At 44.0% G+C, this 19592-nt stretch overlaps 1 protein-coding gene across 1 annotated transcript in view; it reads left to right on the top strand.

Moving 5' to 3' along the window:
- Positions 1-430, top strand: part of LOC139460228 (glycoprotein-N-acetylgalactosamine 3-beta-galactosyltransferase 1-like) — a 32704-nt gene extending 32274 nt beyond the window's left edge. The window contains exon 5 of the mRNA XM_071241737.1: positions 251-430. Coding sequence (XP_071097838.1) covers positions 251-430 — 180 coding nt within the window. The remainder of the gene's footprint in view (positions 1-250) is intronic.
- Positions 431-19592: the final 19162 nt, after the last annotated feature.

Raw genomic sequence — 19592 nt, 5'->3', positions numbered from 1 at the left:
ATGTATTGACCCTGCGACAAAATTATAACAGCTCATTTACTAACTTTCGGATTACGAGTTAAACTGACATTATAATAACCATGATTTGAGAACAATGTGCCCCAGGTAAAGTTTGAACTGGTCTCACTTTACCACATTCCACCGTGTCCTATCTCGTCAGTGGCCTGCTGGTAGAAGCCAGGTCCGGGATGGGTCAACCTTCTCTCACTGCACCTAGCCGCCAGTCAGCAGTGTGTGTTTGTTGTTGCAGGATCCGTCAACAGGACGTCCCTGGAAGGATGTACAGAGGATACTGTTTCCTGGTGCTAGGCTGCCCTTTATTCTGTGGATGGGTGCCACGTACACCGACACTCGTTCCCAAGGTGACGGAGATCTTGTTTTGTGTTTTGTGGTGTTGGCTTGGGCAATTGGAGGAGACTGGAGTCGGTAAACTTCTTTGATAGGCATTTAGAAGTTGGAGCACTACCTAAGGATAAGAATTTATGGATAAACAACTTCTTTATTACAATTAGGAGTAGGTTCTAACACCGTTATCAACCTACACCGAAACATCGCTCTTAATTGTAATAAATTGTAATTGTAATAAAGGAGTTGTTTATCCTTAAATTCTTATCCTTACTTGGAGTCTGTAAAGTTAAAACAAATGTTTTTTTAAAGAGTTACATGTCTGGTTCCATTGTTTGATTGATGGTACTTGTGTGACACTGATTCACTACATGATACTTGTGTGACACTGGTTCACTAGATGGTACTTGTGTGACACTGATTCACTACATGATACTTGTGTGACACTGGTTCACTAGATGGTACTTGTGTGACATGGATTCACTAGATGGTACTTGTGTGACACTGATTCACTAGATGATACTTGTGTGACACTGGTTCACTAGATGGTACTAGTGTGACACTGATTCACTAGATGGTACTTGCGTGACACTGATTCCGTAGATGACACTTGTGTGACACTGATTCACTAGATGGTACTTGCGTGACACTGATTCACTAGATGGTTCTTGTGTGACACTGATTCACTACATGATACTTGTGTGACACTGATTCACTAGATGGTACTTGTGTGACACTGATTCACTAGATGGTACTTGTGTGACACTGATTCCATAGATGGTACCTGTGTGGCACTGATTTACTAGATGGTACTTGTGTGGCACTGATTTACTAGATGGTACTTGTGTGGCACTGATTTACTAGATGGTACTTGTCTGAGACTGATTAACTAGATGGTACTTGTGTGACACTGATTCACTAGATGGTACTTGTGTGACACTGATTAACTAGATGGTACTTGCGGGACACTGATTCCTTAGATGGTACCTGTGTGGCACTGAATTACTAGATGGTACGTCTGTGACACTGATTTACTAGATGGTACTTGTGTGACACTGATTTACTAGATGGTACTTGTGTGACAATGATTCACTAGATGGTACTTGTGTGGCACTGATTCACTAGATGGTACTAGTGTGGCAATGATTTACTAGATGGTAGTTGTGTGACACTGATTCACTAGATGGTACTTGTGTGGCACTGATTCACTAGAAGGTACTTGTGTGGCACTGATTCACTAGATGGTACTCGCGTGGCACTGATTTACTAGATGGTACTTGTGTGGCACTGATTCACTAGATGGTACTTGTGTGACACTGATTTACTAGATGGTACTTGTGTGACACTGATTCACTAGATGGTACTTGTGTGGCACTGATTTACTAGATGGTACTTGTGTGGCACTGATTTACTACACAGTTGTGTGGCCCTGATTTACTCGACAGTTATGTGGCACTGATTTACTAGATGGTACTTGTGTGACACTGATTCACTAGATGGTACTTGTGTGGCACTGATTCACTAGATGGTACTTGTGTGGCACTGATTTACTAGATGGTACTTGTGTGGCACTGATTTACTTCACAGTTGTGTGGCACTGATTTACTTGACAGTTATGTGGCACTGATTTACTAGATGGTACTTGTGTGACACTGATTCACTAGATGGCACTTGTGTGACACTGATTCACTAGATGGTACCTGTGTGACACTGATTAACTAGATGGTACTTGCGTGACACTGATTCCCTAGATGGTACCTGTGTGGCACTGAATTACTAGATGGTACGTCTGTGACACTGATTCACTAGATGGTACTTGTGTGGCACTGATTCAATAGATAGTACTTGTGTGGCACTGATTTACTAGATGGTACTTGTGTGGCACTAATTTACTAGATGGTACTTGTGTGGCACTGATTTACTAGATGGTACTTGTGTGGCACTGATTTACTAGACAGTTGTGTGGCACTGATTTACTAGACACTTGTGTGGCACTGATTTACTAGACAGTTGTGTGACACTGATTTATAGACCTAAGTCGTGTGATGCTGATTCACTAGATGGTACTTGTGTGGCACTGATTTACTAGACGGAAGTCGTGTGACGCTGATTCACAACACAGTTGTGTGACACTGATTCACTAGACAGTTGTGTGACACTGATTCACTGGAAAGTTGTTTGACACTGATTCACTAGACGGAAGTCGTGTGAAGCTGATTCACAATACAGTTGTGTGACACTGATTCACTAGACAGTTGCGTGACACTGATTCACTGGACAGTTGTGTGACACTGATTCACTGGACAGTCGTGTGACACTGATTCACAATACAGTTGTGTTACACTGATTCACTAGACGGTTGTGTGACACTGATTCACTAGACGGTTGTGTGATACTGATTCACTAGACGGTAATTGTTTGACACAATTTGAAACGACAGCAATACATTTTCCTAAGTTTGTAGCGAACTACCTGCTCCCTCAGGCAGCCAGCCGTATGCCGCTTGATAGGAAACAGCTGTCCAGAGATTCCTGTGTTACAACACACACGACCTCCGGGGCATGCCGGGAAATGTGATCACCTTATTTTCTGCATAGAGTGACGCCTGGTGTCTGAAATGATATGTTACAGAAAAAAGGGTTAAATAATCTTAATAAAATATAATAAATAGGAGCCCAGAGATTATCTTCATTTTCAGAAAGTGCAATAATCTAGACTTGCCCCCTACTAATGGCTTACTTTGACTTATCAGATGTATTTGTTTTAGGGTCTGTATGATAGACAATGTTTTGTTACAGTGGAAATGCGTTAAGGGTTTTTATTATGTTAGCTGGTTGCAAGGTCATTTAATCTGATACGAGGTTGTCGAAGGCATGCCCACTAGTCTGTATAATGATGACATGTATCAAAACTCTTAAAAAGCGCTATTTTCTAGTCGTCTTCAGGATACCTTAACTATAATTGGGCAGTTTGGCTACAGGACTACTGCCAATTTCACTGTAAAATGCGTGGTGTTATGCAACAGTTTGGGGGCTACTTTTGTTTTTGCAAGTACATGCGAACACTTTTCTAATTGAAAAGCCTATATGTGGCCAATACTCACCAAATTTCAACAACGAAATTTGGTATCTGCTTAGGCTAGTGACATATGTTCCAGTTTTGGCATAATAGTAAACTTGGCGCTTGTTTTTACCATGCTCTGTTTTTTTCTCAAAATGCATTTTGGGCTCAGTAAATATTATCTGAAATTGTCACGGTGGAAGCTGAAGTTTGGCATGATTGTTTTTCTTTATGATGACATCAAATTTGTCCAAATCTTAAGCATTTAAATGTTGTATGAAGACCTATGCAGAAAAGTTTGAAATATCAATGCACCTTTTGTTAATCGTCTTTGTTGTCGCTAATTGCGTTAACCGAACGATTTAAAAAAGAGAGGGCTGAGTCACTCCATTAAGTGGTCTGTTATCTGTTGTAGCGGTGGAGAGCTCACCGACAAGAGTGGACACAGTCATGCGTGACACCCTAGACAGTTCAGGTAGGACGTAACGGGAAGACATAGTTACAACTTCGCGGCGCACACACTAAGTTGTAGCAGGATCACTATGGCAACACTTGGTTTTAGGCGTCCCGCGTTAGGTTTCATAAAATCCCATGTTCCCCGAGTGATCCTGCTACAGCGAATTCATCTTATGGACATGTTTTAATGTGACAATGTAAAAGCATTAACACAAAGTCAAAACTGATAGAAAACAGCTGTTCCATTGACATAGCACACTTGGGTATAAGGGGTTTATCCTGCCTCTGAGAAATCCACGTGCAGCCTGTATTGCTCGTGGCGGGGTATAAGAGATTTATTCCCCCACTGAGAATTTTTTTACCTCCGAGGCGGATCTCATCATTCTGACATGAAGGTATGAGGAATTCATTTTCACGGAGACTTGTCATTTAGCAGCAGCACTCGCGTGTTTCCTTGAAGCACGTCTTACGATCGTCGCTCCCTGTTGTAATGTCAAATGAATGTCAGGTGAATAGTGTATAGGTTTATGCGTGTAAATACGTTCAATATTTTCATTGATGTTTTTTTTTTTTTTTTTTAAATTACATATGCGTAATGTACAACAGAAATTCTGCAGATATCTTCGTTATGATTTTTCACCCAAGTCAAGTGAACTGTTAAAATGTTAAAGAATATTTGACATCTGTACTTTTTTTGGTTACTTAAAGGATGTGTTTTAATGCCCCAAATATGTATTGTACCCTTATGGAAAGAGAGGGTCACGGTATTACTGCTACCTCTTCTATTGATGATTTGTGCTCCCTCGTGTTTGTTGATGATGTCTCAGCAATGTCCGACACATGTTCACATCTGCAGAGGAAGATAACTGTACTAGAAATGTTTTGTAAACGTACTGGCATGAAAGGAAATTTGAATATAACTAAGATGATTCTGTTTAGAATGGTGGTCCCTTAAGGTCAGATGGAAAATGGTTTTATGACGGTACACGTGTAGAAAAACAGCTTTATAACAACACCTGGGGCTTGTGGTCAACTCTAAGTTAATCTGGACTATGACCCGACTGAGGGGGTGTATGTGGGTCACCTGTTCAAGAAATACACCAAGTGGGGGTACATGAGCGGAGGCGCTGGCTACGTGATCAGCAGACAGGCTCTACGACTTCTGGTGGAACAAGGGTACAATAAAAAACGTATGTTCCCTGTTTGTAACCAAACACTTGATATCCATCAGGATGGTGGTGCTTGAAATCTCTTTAATGCATGTTTGTTTTCAGTTTTTTTTTCGGGGGTTAAAACGCTATATGTCCTGGATTTTATTATATTAAAAAATATAGTCCTCGTCAATTTCCACGTCCCGTGGGTTCCCTAAACAGACCGACACCTTCGGAGATTGTTGTCAAAATACCCAATTGTCCAGCTTCATCTATGAACATATTGAAAAAAACCCAATTAGGACATCACTCGAAAATTTAACGATATATATAACTTTCCAAATTGGGGCAAGGTACTTGGTGTCATCGCCTTTTATCATTTTTTAGAAATAATATGCTTGTTTTGCAAAAATAATAAGAAACGAAATTGTGAATACCACCCACGAACAAACACATCTCAAATCCACTCCACAAACATACCAAAAACACTAACAGAACAGCACAACATCCAGCTTATTCACACCACACCACCCAGCCACCTCACCATGTCACACCCATGCAACACCACACCATCCTGTCAACACACCATGCCACACCTACGCATCACCACACCACCCAGCAGCCTCAACATGTCACACCCATGCAACACCACACCACCCGGCCACCTCACCATGTCACAACCACACAACACCAGACCATGCAGCCGCCACACCATGTCACACCCACGAAACACCACACCATTCAGTTTACACACCATGCCACACCAACGCAACACCACACCATCCAGTCAACACACCATGCCACACCCACGCAGCACCACACCATCCAGTCAACACACCATGCAACGCGTACGCATCACCACACCATCCAGTCAACACAACATGTCACATCCACGTCATACCACACCATCCAGTCAACACACCATGTCACACCCACGCAATACCACACTATCCAGTCAACACACAATCCAGACAACACACCACCCAGCCACCTCACCATGTCACACCCTCGCGAAACCAGACCATTCAGCCACCACACCATGTCACACCCACGCAACACCACACCATCCAGCCAGAACACAATGCCACACAAACGCATCACCACACCATCCAGGCACCTCACCATGTCACACCACGCAACATCACACATTCCAGCCAGCTCACCATGTCACATCCACAAAACACCACACCATCCAGTCAACACACCATGCCACACCAACGCAACACCACACCATTCAGTCACCTCACCATCCAGTCAACACACCAAGCCACACCCACGCAACAGCACACCATCCAGTTAACACACCATGCCACACCAATGCAACACCAGACCATCCAGTCAACACAACATTCCACACCTGCGCAACACCACACCATCCAGTCAACACACCATGTCACACCCACGTCATACCACACCATCCAGTCAACACACCATGCCACACCCACGCAACACCACACTATCCAGTTAACACACCATCCAGTCAACACACCACCAGGCCACCTCACCATGTCACACCCACACAACACCACACCATCCAGTCAGCTCACCATGCCACACACACGCCACACCACACTATCAAGTCAACACACCACCCAGCCACGTCACCATGTCACACCCATGCAACACCACACCATTCAGTCAAACACAATGCCACAACAAAGCATCACCACACTATCCAGTCAACACACCATGCCACACACACACAACACCACACAATCCAGTCAACATACCATGCCACACCCACGCAACACCACACAATCCAGTCAACACACCATGCCACACCCACGTCACACCACACCATCCAGTCAACACACCATGCAACACTCACGCAACACCACACTATCCAGTCAACACACCATCCAGTCAACACATCACCCAGCCACCTCACCATGTCACACCCACGCAACACCACACCATCCAGCCACCATACCATGCCACACCCATGCAACACCACACCATCCAGCCACCTCACCATGTAACACCCATGCAACACCACACCATTCAGTCAACACACCATCCAGTCAACACACCACCCAGCCACCTCACCCTCTCACACCCTCGCAAAACCAGACCATTCAGCCACCACACCATGTCACACCCACGCAACACCACACCATCCAGCCACCACACCATGTAACACCCATGCAACACCACACCATCCAGTCAACACACCACCCAGTCAACACACCATCCAGCCAGCTCACCCTCTCACACCCACGTAACACCAGACCATTCAGCCACCACACCATGTCACACCCACGCAACACCACACCATCCAGCCACCACACCATGTAACACCCATGCAACACCACACCATCCAGTCAACACACCACCCAGTCAACACACCATCCAGCCACCTCACCCTCTCACACCCACGCAACACCAGACCATTCAGCCACCACACCATGTCACACCCACGCAACACCACACCATTCAGCCACCACACCATGTAACACCCATGCAACACCACACCATCCAGTCAACACACCACCAGGCCACCTCACCATGTCACACCCACACAACACCACACCATCCAGTCAACACACCACCCAGTCAACACACCATCCAGCCACCTCACCCTCTCACACCCACGCAACACCAGACCATTCAGCCACCACACCATGTCACACCCACGCAACACCACACCATCCAGCCACCACACCATGTAACACCCATGCAACACCACACCATCCAGTCAACACACCATCCAGTCAACACACCACCCAGCCACCTCACCCTCTCACACCCTCGCGAAACCAGACCATTCAGCCACCACACCATGTCACACCCACGCAACACCACACCATCCAGCCACCACACCATGTAACACCCATGCAACACCACACCATCCAGTTAACACACAATCCAGTCAACACACAATGCCACACCCACGCAACAGCACACCATCCAGTTAACACACCATGCCACACCCACGCAACACCAGACCATCTAATCAACACACCATGTCACACCCACGTCATACCACACCACCCAGTCAACACACCATGCCACACCCACGCAACACCAGACCCTCCAGCCACCACACCACATTACAAAACAACTCCCAAACCACACAACTACAAGAATTAAATGGCAAGGTTTAACACGCGTGTGTTGACCAGGGGGCCCAGATAGTGTTTATCAGCTTTTATCAACGTTATCAATGCTGTAATGGATAGTCTGACTCTCAGTAAACACCCTAGACACAGCTAGAATGGATTCAGTCCCCCAGTCATCGCCTCGCCGCGATTTGTTTACTTGTTTCTTTGCCGCCGCAGCAATAGACAACCTGCGCAAAATCCAGCCTGGCAATAGAAACCATGGGTTGATAGCATGATCAACATGAAGATACATAATCAGAAATCACAAAGCCTGACCACCCGATGCCTAATTTAGACGACTTTTTTAACAAGCATGAGGTACGTGGGGCCTCATTCTGAGGCGGAGTCCCCACAGGGTGTGTCGATACAAATAGCCGTTGTTTTGTCAAATAATCGAGAATCGGTATATAGCGTTAGATTAACAGTGGTTGGCGATCCCATGGTATATTTCAAAGAGGGTAGTTCAATATAGGTCATATTGAGAGTTAACTGTGACGTCGTTGATTATACCAATAGACGGTGGTCATATTGAGAGTTAACTGTGACGTCGCTGATTATACTAATAGACGATGGTCATACTGAGAGTTAACTGTGACGTAGCTGATTATACTACTAGACGTTGGTCATACTGTGAGTTAAGTGTGACGTCGCTGATTATACTAATAGACGGTGGTCATATTGAGAGTTAACTGTGACGTCGCTGATTATACTACTAGACGGTGGTCATACTGAGAGTTAACTGTGACGTCGCTGAATATACCAATAGACGGTGGTTATATTGAGAGTGAACTGTGACGTCGCTGATTATACTACTAGACGGTGGTCATACTGTGAGTTAAGTGTGACGTCGCTGATTAAACCAATAGACGGTGGTCATACTGAGAGTTAACTGTGACGTCGCTAATTATACTACTAGACGGTGGTCATACTGAGAGTTAATTGTGACGTCGCTGAATATACCAAAAGACGGTGGTCATACTGAGAGTTAACTGTGACGTCGCTGATTATACCAATAGACGGTGGTTATACTGAGAGTTAACTGTGACGTCGCTGATTATACCAATAGACGGTGGCCATACTGAGAGTTAACTGTGACGTCGCTGAATATACCAATAGACGGTGGTTATATTGAGAGTAAACTGTGACGTCGCTGATTATACTACTAGACGGTGGTCATATTGAGAGTTAACTGTGACGTCGCTGATTATACTACTAGACGGTGGTCATATTGAGAGTTAACTGTGACGTCGCTGATTATACTACTAGACGGTGGTCATACTGAGAGTTAACTTTGACGTCGCTGAATATACCAATAGACGGTGGTTATATTGAGAGTTAACTGTGACGTCGCTAATTATACTACTAGACGGTGGTCATACTGAGAGTTAATTGTGACGTCGCTGAATATACCAAAAGACGGTGGTCATACTGAGAGTTAACTGTGACGTCGCTGATTATACCAATAGACGGTGGTTCTACTGAGAGTTAACTGTGACGTCGCTGATTATACCAATAGACGGTGGTCATACTGAGAGTTAACTGTGACGTCGCTGATTATACCAAAAGACGGTGGTCATATTGAGAGTAAACTGTGACGCCGCTGATTATACTACTAGACGGTGGTCATATTGAGAGTTAACTGTGATGTCGCTGATTATACTACCGTAGCAATTAACGCTGGTCATCAAACTTTCACATTACCGTGGAATTGAACCCCTAGAATATTGGCAGTGCTACCTCCCGCTTCTCCCGTCGTGGAACTCATCTAAACACTGTCTTGCTCTACTTGCAGGGCAAGGAATGTTGCAGCCAGCTGACAATAAGTTTTCACTACGTGGATCCTAAGCAAATGAGGACGCCGGAGTTTCTGTTATATAGTATTAGTGTCTATGGGAGAAAATCCGAACCACGACTTTTTCACAACTTCTTCCAAATAGGTGTCGTGCCGTCACTACCCCCACCGACTACGACTACTCTCAAACCAGGTGCAGAAAAACAAACTAGTAAACATGCCAAAAAAGTTGCAAAACAAGGTAGAATGGACATCAAGTGCCTGTTCTTTTGGAATGACGAATACCAGTTTACGGGTCGACAATGTTCCATATCTGGTGCTGGAAGTCTCACTAGTTCCGTGTGTGAAACTGGAATAATGTCTCTATGGTAACAGAGTAATCATTCTCCTGCATACATGTTCGGGGCATGGATGACCACATCATTGAAGGAGTCGCATTCGGAGTCCCACAGGCGTGGCAGAATCCTACGCTCGTGTGTTCGAATGCCAGAGTCGCCCTGTTTGTTTCTAGGTGTGCCAGCACTATACCTGTGCTCATGGGTTCGAATGCCAGAGTCGCCCTGTTTGTTTCTAGGCGTGCCAGCACTATACCTGTGCTCGTGGGTTCGAATGCCAGAGTCGCCCTGTTTGTTTCTAGGCGTGCGAGCACTATACAGGTGCTCGTGGGTTCGAATGCCAGAGTCGCCCTGTTTGTTTCTAGGCGTGCGAGCACTATACCTGTGCTCGTGGGTTCGAATGTCAGAGTCGCCCTGTTTGTTTCTAGGCGTGCCAGCACTATACCTGTGCTCGTGGGTTCGAATGCCAGAGTCGCCCTGTTTGTTTCTAGGCGTGCCAGCACTATACCGCTGCTCGTGGGTTCGAATGCCAGACTCGCCCTGTTTGTTTCTAGGTGTGGCAGCACTATACCGCTGCTCGTGGGTTCGAATGCCAGACTCGCCCTGTTTGTTTCTAGGTGTGGCAGCACTATACCGCTGCTCATGGGTTCGAATGCCAGACTCGCCCTGTTTGTTTCTAGGTTTGCCAGCACTATACCGGTGCTCGTGGGTTCGAATGCCATAGTTGCCCTGTTTGTTTCTAGGTGTGGCAACACTATACCGCTGCTCGTGGGTTCGAATGCCATAGTCGCCCTGTTTGTTTCTAGGCGTGCGAGCACTATACAGGTGCTCGTGGGTTCGAATGCCAGACTCACCCTGTTTGTTTCTAGGTGTGCCAGCACTATACCGGTGCTCGTGGGTTCGAATGCCAGAGTCGCCCTGTTTGTTTCTAGGTGTGCCAGCACTATACCGGTGCTCGTGGGTTCGAATGCCAGAGTCGCCATGTTTGTTTCTAGGCGTGCCAGCACTATACCGCTGCTCGTGGGTTCGAATGCCAGAGTCGCCCTGTTTGTTTCTAGGTGTGGCAGCACTATACCGCTGCTCGTGGGTTCGAATGCCATAGTCGCCCTGTTTGTTTCTAGGTTTGCCAGCACTATACCTGTGCTCGTGGGTTCGAATGCCAGAGTCGCCCTGTTTGTTTCTAGGCGTGCGAGCACTAAACCTGTGCTCGTGGGTTCGAATGCCATAGTCGCCCTGTTTGTTTCTAGGTGTGCCAGCACTATACCTGTGGTCTTGGGTTCGAATGCCAGAGTCGCCCTGTTTGTTTCTAGGCGTGCCAGCACTATACCGGTGCTCGTGGGTTCGAATGCCAGACTCGCCCTGTTTGTTTCTAGGCGTGCCAGCACTATACAGCTGCTCGTGGGTTCGAATGCCAGACTCGCCCTGTTTGTTTCTAGGTGTGGCAGCACTAAACCGCTGCTCGTGGGTTCGAATGCCAGACTCGCCCTGTTTGTTTCTAGGTTTGCCAGCACTATACCGGTGCTCGTGGGTTCGAATGCCAGAGTCGCCCTGTTTGTTTCTAGGCGTGCGAGCACTATACAGGTGCTCGTGGGTTCGAATGCCAGAGTCGCCATGTTTGTTTCTAGGCGTGCCAGCACTATACCGCTGCTCGTGGGTCGAATGCCAGATTCGCCCTGTTTGTTTCTAGATGTGCCAGCACTATACCGGTGCTCGTGGGTTCGAATGCCAGACTCGCCCTGTTTGTTTCTAGGTTTGCCAGCACTATACCGCTGCTCGTGGGTTCGAATGCCATAGTCGCCCTGTTTGTTTCTAGGTGTGCCAGCAGTATACCTGTGCTCGTGGGTTCGAATGCCAGAGTCGCCCTGTTTGTTTCTAGGTGTGCCAGCACTATACCGCTGCTCGTGGTTTTCACCAGCGCGATAAACATCTAAGACGTTCCTCCTGTGGCAGACGCTGCGTGGTGTAAAAGTATTGTTAAAGCGGGATTAAGCCAAAGTCACTCGCTCATTAATTAGAGCGTGTGATTAATCACAAAACATGGAACTGAATAAGCTCCGTCCAGGTATATATTCAGCAGTAAAACTTTGTCGCGAATAGCTGCACCAGTGCTCATGCGGCGTTAAAGAATTGTGTGAGTGAGTGAGTAAGTTTGATTTAACGCCGCTTTTATCAATGTTCCAGCAATATCACGGCGGGGTACACCAGAAATGGCTTCACACATTGTACCCAAGTCGGGAATCGAACCCGGGTCTTCGGCGTGGCGAGCGAACGCTTTAACCACTAGGCTACCCGATCGCTCGTTAAACAATTGTCGCTTATATCTACCCAGTAGCCAACATGTCTGAACTTGCAAAGAACACGCCAGCAGCGTTCAACCACAGGAGCCTGTTTGACCAAATTCATATATAAAACTCATCACATATAAAATCCATCACAGAGTACTAAACAAACAACATCACGATAATTGATCTGCAGGTAACCTCCCAAATGTCAGGCGAGGTAAGATTGAATGCACTAGTAAGTGTTACCCGTTGTCCACTACAGATAACAGAGAACCAAACTGAGGTACATGAATGGTATGTTTATTATATATTTATATTGGTGACAAATTTAAGCAAAGTATGGTATATTGGAATATTGTGACAGACTGGTGATAGTTCCAACAAGATATCACTCTATATGAATCACAGTTCGTGTGATTGCTCATCATACGAGATATTCTTGCTTTAGCAAATGTCCATCTGCATCCTAATATCCAAGAGGGGTCTTCTGCCCAGTGCACAACTTCTCCTTCAGACGCAGCACACACCCCCCCCCCCCCCCATCCTCTCAGTCTAAAGGACACCTTCTGCCTGGGTGGGGAAGGAACTCCATAGTCTGTCTGGGTCAACTTACCACCACCTGACACCTCTATCTCTTGTATCAGTTCCAAACAGTCAGCATTTTCCTCTTGTCCTCTTGATACGTCCCCTGTGTGTGGTCTGGCCTCCGGTTCGATTCTTGGAGCACGTGGACCCCTCAGGCAAGATGTGGGGCTCCTTTCTGCGACTCAAGGAATTTATATTGCTACCAAACATGAAGGACAAACGTGAGGATGAAACATTACGTTCAAACGTTATCACCAGACGTTGGAATCAAATGTTTCCATAAAAGCTTCATATTCAACTCCTACTGCAACACCTACATCGTGAGTTTAAGGGATGAAAGAAGAAATCAAACTCACTAATCTATATTTCTCCTTCTTAAAGCAATGACCGTATCTATATTTAATAGAAAAATTGACCATTACAGATCGATTTGAAGTACAGAAGCGAGTTAAGAAAGACAGGCAACATCTGGCATTTACTGAAAGATGTCCTTGGTTCTACCATTACCCTAAGTAGATAAACTAATTGTGTTAACTGACAACTGACAACTGTTTCAAGAAAACCATATAATGGTGAGCTGTCTGGCAGTTAACAAACGCTGAACGGCTCTGATACGTATTGTCTTTTGGAAGAAATATGTGTGAAACACCAACTGAGAAATATTAAATTAAGGGTGCATTAGGTTCAGAGGACGACTATAATCTAGTCAACTAGTCAAATACTGTCAACAGTTAAACCATTCCCTTGCACCTTATATAAGGGAGTACTTCTATGACCATCGTGAAAAGCAACATGTGTTGGCTAAAGAAATTCCCTTTGCGACCTAGGTTAGAATACATCTCCTGCATATGTTATTCGTAGTAACTAAAATTGGACAAGCGGCAACACGTTTTCATCAACAGGTTGTCAGTATGTATAACATAGCTGGAATTAAGCGGACTGCGGTCGTCCAAATATGGATTATGCACTTTGAAATTATTGTTTGTTTGTTTGTTTGTTGTTTTACGCCACACTTAGCAATATTCCAGCTATATGACGGCGGTCTGTCCATAATCGAGCCTGTACCAGACGATCAAGTGAATGAGAACATGAACATCGATCCACGTAATTGGGATCGATGACATGCACCAACCAAGTCAGCGAGCCTGACCACGCGATCCCGTTAGTCGCCTCTTACGACAAGCATAGTCGCCTTTTACGACAAACATGGGTTGCTGAAGACCTATTCTACCCCGGTCTTCACGGGCCTGAAATTATTGAAAAGTCATCTGCCCGACGCGCAAACCAACACGCGGACAAGTCAGTGATGTAACGATAACAAATATTGGACTTTTTATTTCCATATGCCATGTTTTTGTTTGCTTGTTTGTTTGCTTAACACAGACAAATAATTATTTTGTGGAATATATTTGAAAAATGAGCCATAACATTTTGTAGCCGGGATTTATACTCTGTGTGTCGTCTTTACCTGATGCCAGTGGAACAGGTACTCTGCCGCTAATGCACGTGAGCCAAGCTCCGTCGCTGGTTGATCTTCATTCACAATACATTGAACAAAGATCTTTACAATTTCGTGGAGTCCTAAACAGGTTTGTTTATTTGTTGTTTAACTCCACACTCAGTAATATTCCAGCTATATGGCATATGTCTGTAAATACTCGAGTCTGGACAAGAAATCAAGTGATTGATATCATGATCATCGATCTACGTAGTTTGGACACATCGCATACATCAACCATGTTAGCGAGCCTTCCCACCCAACGCTTGGTTGGCCGGAGATCTATTCGCTACCCAGATCTTCATTAGTCTTCTAAACAGGTGTTTCATCAATCACCTGCACGTTTGGAGAACATTCTCAGGAAATTAAGATCTAGAGCCCTGAACAATCATATCTCTAATTACGTGAAATTTGGGTTCAAGATAGTGTGAGTATAAAGAACTGACAACCAAATTTTCCATTCGTGAACAATATCGGCATATTTAAACAACAGTGTGACGTCACAATTGTGTTGTAACGTCAGACAAACATCGAAGTATGGCTTCCGGACAAAATCGCTCCACGTCACACGTCACACGTCACACGGCAAAGAATATAATTTTTGATAACCGTTCAATATGCACTAGAGCCACTGGGGCATCCGTAAGAAAACTTCTTAAAAGATAATTGAGCCAGCAGTTATTAATGACATCCTTTATAAAACATGCTTTCATCTTCCTTCAATTACATATCCGAGCATATTAGGGTTGTTACTTTTAGTAAGGATGTTTGATTATATTTTAGTGTGAAAGACTTATTTTTATGAATTGTAGAAATTGAAGGTGATAGTTTCAAAGCAGCGAACATAATACTTGGTATTTTACTGCAGTGACCATAACGCTTGATATTTCAGTGCGGTGAACATAACACCTTTGACAGAACTATTGTCTTTCACAGAATTACCTCTCCGCCAATCAACTCCCTTTATCGTTAGTGTCTAGCCAGTACACAAACTGTTGACTGCCTCTTTACGTTAGTTCCACATTGAAATGGTAAAATAATGACAGCTTCGTCTTTTATGGATTTGATATCGCTTATTAAATTGCCGTTTGTTATTCTCATGAAAATGTTTCGTTATAAACTGTCAACTTTTTCATTTATAGTAAACTCGTCAATCGAGACTGTTCATTTCGCAAAGCACCTGTTTTGTGACTTGACGGCGAATATTTTGTTGCTCCAAACGACGATCTCATATATTTCAAGAATATTTTTATTAAAAACATGGATCTACTTTTTAACTCGCACTTAGAAATGGTGGTGAAACGTCCCGGTGTGTCAGGTAGAGATAATTTACGTTTCACGGTTTTACATTTGTTATAAACTAATTCAATTTTCCGGAAGACAACTACACAAAAAATATATAATAAATAGGTTATTGGCATGTGTCTCGTGAAAATATCTCCTTTCCCCCCGTCACTCGAGGAGAGGAACATGATATTTCACTCGCTCGACACATGGAATATTCTGTCTCTTCACGGGAAATGCATATTTGTATGGCGCTCCATGCGACTACAGCCCTCAAACTTTCACGTTCATTTCCCCAATGTGATATGGGCATAGAACTTGTACGTTTTCTAAGCCAATACGATCTTTTTTTCTACTTATCAATTCACAACACACCTATTGAACACATCATGTTTCCATAAGTGAAATCGACACTGAACAAATCTATCAATATTAGCATTCATTTGTTGAATCAGGAGACACGGGTGGCCCAGACTTCCCAAATTTGATGTGCAGAGTTGCGTCCCTTGGGTACACCAGACACTTATGATTGTGAGTTCGAATCCCGGTTCGCCCGATTATGGATCAGTACCATACCCTTGCGCGTGTATTTCACGTAAGTAGTAAACATCTGGGACGTGCATATCTTCGGGATTTCCTCCCACAAGTTGACACCTCGCGTTATAACTGGAATAATGTTGAAAATGGCGATAAACCAAATTCAGTCACTCAGTTATTCACCCATTCGCTAAAAAAACCTCAAGTAATTGGACACTGCATAGCATACCTTTAAATATATCACGATTGATTCCATTTATCAAGCATTTGCATCGCCGAGTAACAACTAGACGTGGTATGTGTATACTCCTTATGTTTGAAGTAAGTCATCGACTAACTGATTCCATGCAGACTTCAAAGATATTTGAATTGGCAAAGTAAATCTATCGCAAAACACGATCTTTCCACTCGTTTGATCAAATTGAAGAGATTATTTTCCAAGATGGCATCCTCCATGACGTCTTCGCAGAACAAGTTAAGCCTAACGATCATCAGATCAGGCCCTGACTTCTAGCAACAGCATCACTACGCCCGCTCAGGCCTAACAGGTCAGGCCATGACTCCTTGCAACATCGCTGCTCCCGCTCCCCTCAAACTTGCAGCAGTTTTAAAGAAGGGGGCACGTCTGGGAATCATGATAGTAGGGCAAGTTTGATGTAGGTGTACCTGCAGTCCGGAGGACAAGTTGTCCCTGACTAATAATGTCCTACTCGGGACATCTGCTATACTGCGACTAGGACTATGATGTAAAGGCGGACATTGTCATGGAATAGTCATTTTAGGATACAGTGACAGAAAGGGCTTTGGCTTCAATAACACCGGCACACTTTTGATAGGCACTGTTGTCTAAAATCGTCAATCTCGTCAAAACGACAATTCAACATAAATTCCGTGGTACGGTGGATTTCGGTTTCACGAGGTTTCACTTAATATTGATAAAAGAAAAAAGCTTGATATTTTTTGTTACGAGTTAAATCTTGGTCTCAAAATAAATATTTTGAGAAAGCAGTAGTGAGTTGTGTTGTAATCCACATATAGCAATAGCACGTCCATCCTTAACGGGGCAGCGAACACCAAGACAGGGCTTCAAGGAGAATGTTTTATCTCCACTAAATCCTGAATAAGAAGTGTGACTGGATTAGCAAAGTGGATTGCTGCCAAACGCGTGAGTGCAGTAGACGAGAGTCTGTGTGTGCTCTGGGAAATGACAGTGTGTCAGCAAGGGAAATGTGTCGCTAACAGTTTCCGACAGGCCCGTCAATGCAAACATCAGTTGCAGGCTTGAAGGAAATTAGCTGCGATGTTCAGACAGTGCTGTATATTATCCGTATCTGGCAGAGACGTACTTACATACTCTCTTTGTGTACCAAGTAGATACATTATTGACACTGTTATCCTGATTGAAAATAGAATTATACCTATACAGTATTACATAACGGTCCAGATTGTTTTGCAGAAACATAATAGAGTAGAAGTTCGTTGATGAAAAAAACAAAATAACTCGAAAAACAAATAACTGTCTCGTCCACTTCACGTAAGTGGACACAGAGAATGGATTTCATGCCATGCGTTGTACCCATGACAAATTGAACCCGGATCTATATTACTGCACACTTTACTTTAAAAAGGATCTATATACATATTTCCCACGAAACGGAAAATATACCTCTTCTCGAAGGGGTTCATGCAGTCTGAAGATGAGTGACATCATTATTGTAAGGCAAGCTCATTGCACTGGTAGACATTTGATTGTGTTTTGTCGTTCCATTTTAGCGCTTTTAACATACTACATGTAGGTTATAGATGTGGCGCGACATTGATATACATTACTAGCAGCGTCACTGGATGGCGGTACAAGACTGTTTTTTATAAAACTTGTGTCTTTTCCAGAAAAGGTGACTTACTAAGATTTCATGTTACTTTTGCTTCTGGCTGTGGGTGTCACTCGAGGACCTTTCATATTTTCATGAGTGGAAGGTAACCAAATCACTCATTTACTTACTCATAAACCTATCGAAATCGACTTATGTTTTTAAACATATCTCATTTCCGCAGGGGCGGTAGGGTAGCCTAATGGTTTAAAGCGTTCGCTCGTCACACCGAAGACCCGGGTTCGATTCCGGACATGGGTACAATGTGTGAAGCCCATTTCTGGTGTCCTCCGCCGAGATATTGCTGGAATATTGCTAAAAGCGGCGTAAAACCACACTCACTCACTTACTCACATTTCCGCAAATTACAGAAATCTGGACGAAGGTATGCATTTGCTAGACTTGTGTTTGTTTGTTGTTTAACGGCGCGCTCAGCAATATTCTAGCTATATGGCGGCCGTGTGTAAATAATCTAGTCTGGACCAGACAATCCAGTGATTTACATCATAAGCATCGATCCATGAAATTGGGATATGATGACATGCAACAACCAAGTTGCCTGACCACCCGATCCCTTTAGTCGCCTGTTACGACAAGCATAGTCACCTGCATTTGTTGGGACCTATCAACAACAATAAAAAAACAATAAAATAATATTTAAATCATTCACACCTCTATTTTTTTAATATGATCTGAATTCACAGTGCTATGTTCGAGGAAATAGTTGAAAGGATGATTAAATGGTCGATACGCCAGTCTTCATCTTATGGCTATACTTTATTTGGTCTGCTGAACTGCGTGATACTTAAATGAAAGAAAATGAACTTTCTCAGATAGACTTTCTTTTCGCAGATACCAGACATCTTCTGTTGACCTATTATTCTGGAAATGTCAAATTGGCATAGGAATTGTGTTAAAGACTAATCTAACACAGACGTTCAATTCCTATTACCTGTGTTAGGTGTATCACATGACTGGTGCACAATTGCCTGACCTTTCTTGAAGTAATCCTACCTTTCTCAGAACGTGTAAGTGACATCCGATAATATGTAGAGTTAGAGATTCTGACAGAAGAACGTCTACAGATGACGCGTTGCGACGTTCTATCTGTACTATCTTTGTCTGGCTTCTTGGTCGAGCAGCGTTGTTATATTCTCTACGTACTTTGAAGGACCTGTTGCACATTTAGACATGGATTCAATGAACTTCCTTATATTCAAATGCTGTAATAGAACATCTGCCACCCTTGATTAACATGACTTGTAGCGTGAGTTTGGGACTGGGAGGGAGAGTCA

This window comes from Haliotis cracherodii, unplaced genomic scaffold, assembly GCF_022045235.1.
Source record: "Haliotis cracherodii isolate W230 unplaced genomic scaffold, xgHalCrac1.p SCAF_14, whole genome shotgun sequence".
Taxonomy (NCBI): domain Eukaryota; kingdom Metazoa; phylum Mollusca; class Gastropoda; order Lepetellida; family Haliotidae; genus Haliotis; species Haliotis cracherodii.
The sequence above is the reverse complement of the archived record's forward strand: the minus strand, read 5'-3'. Positions and strand labels throughout refer to the sequence as shown.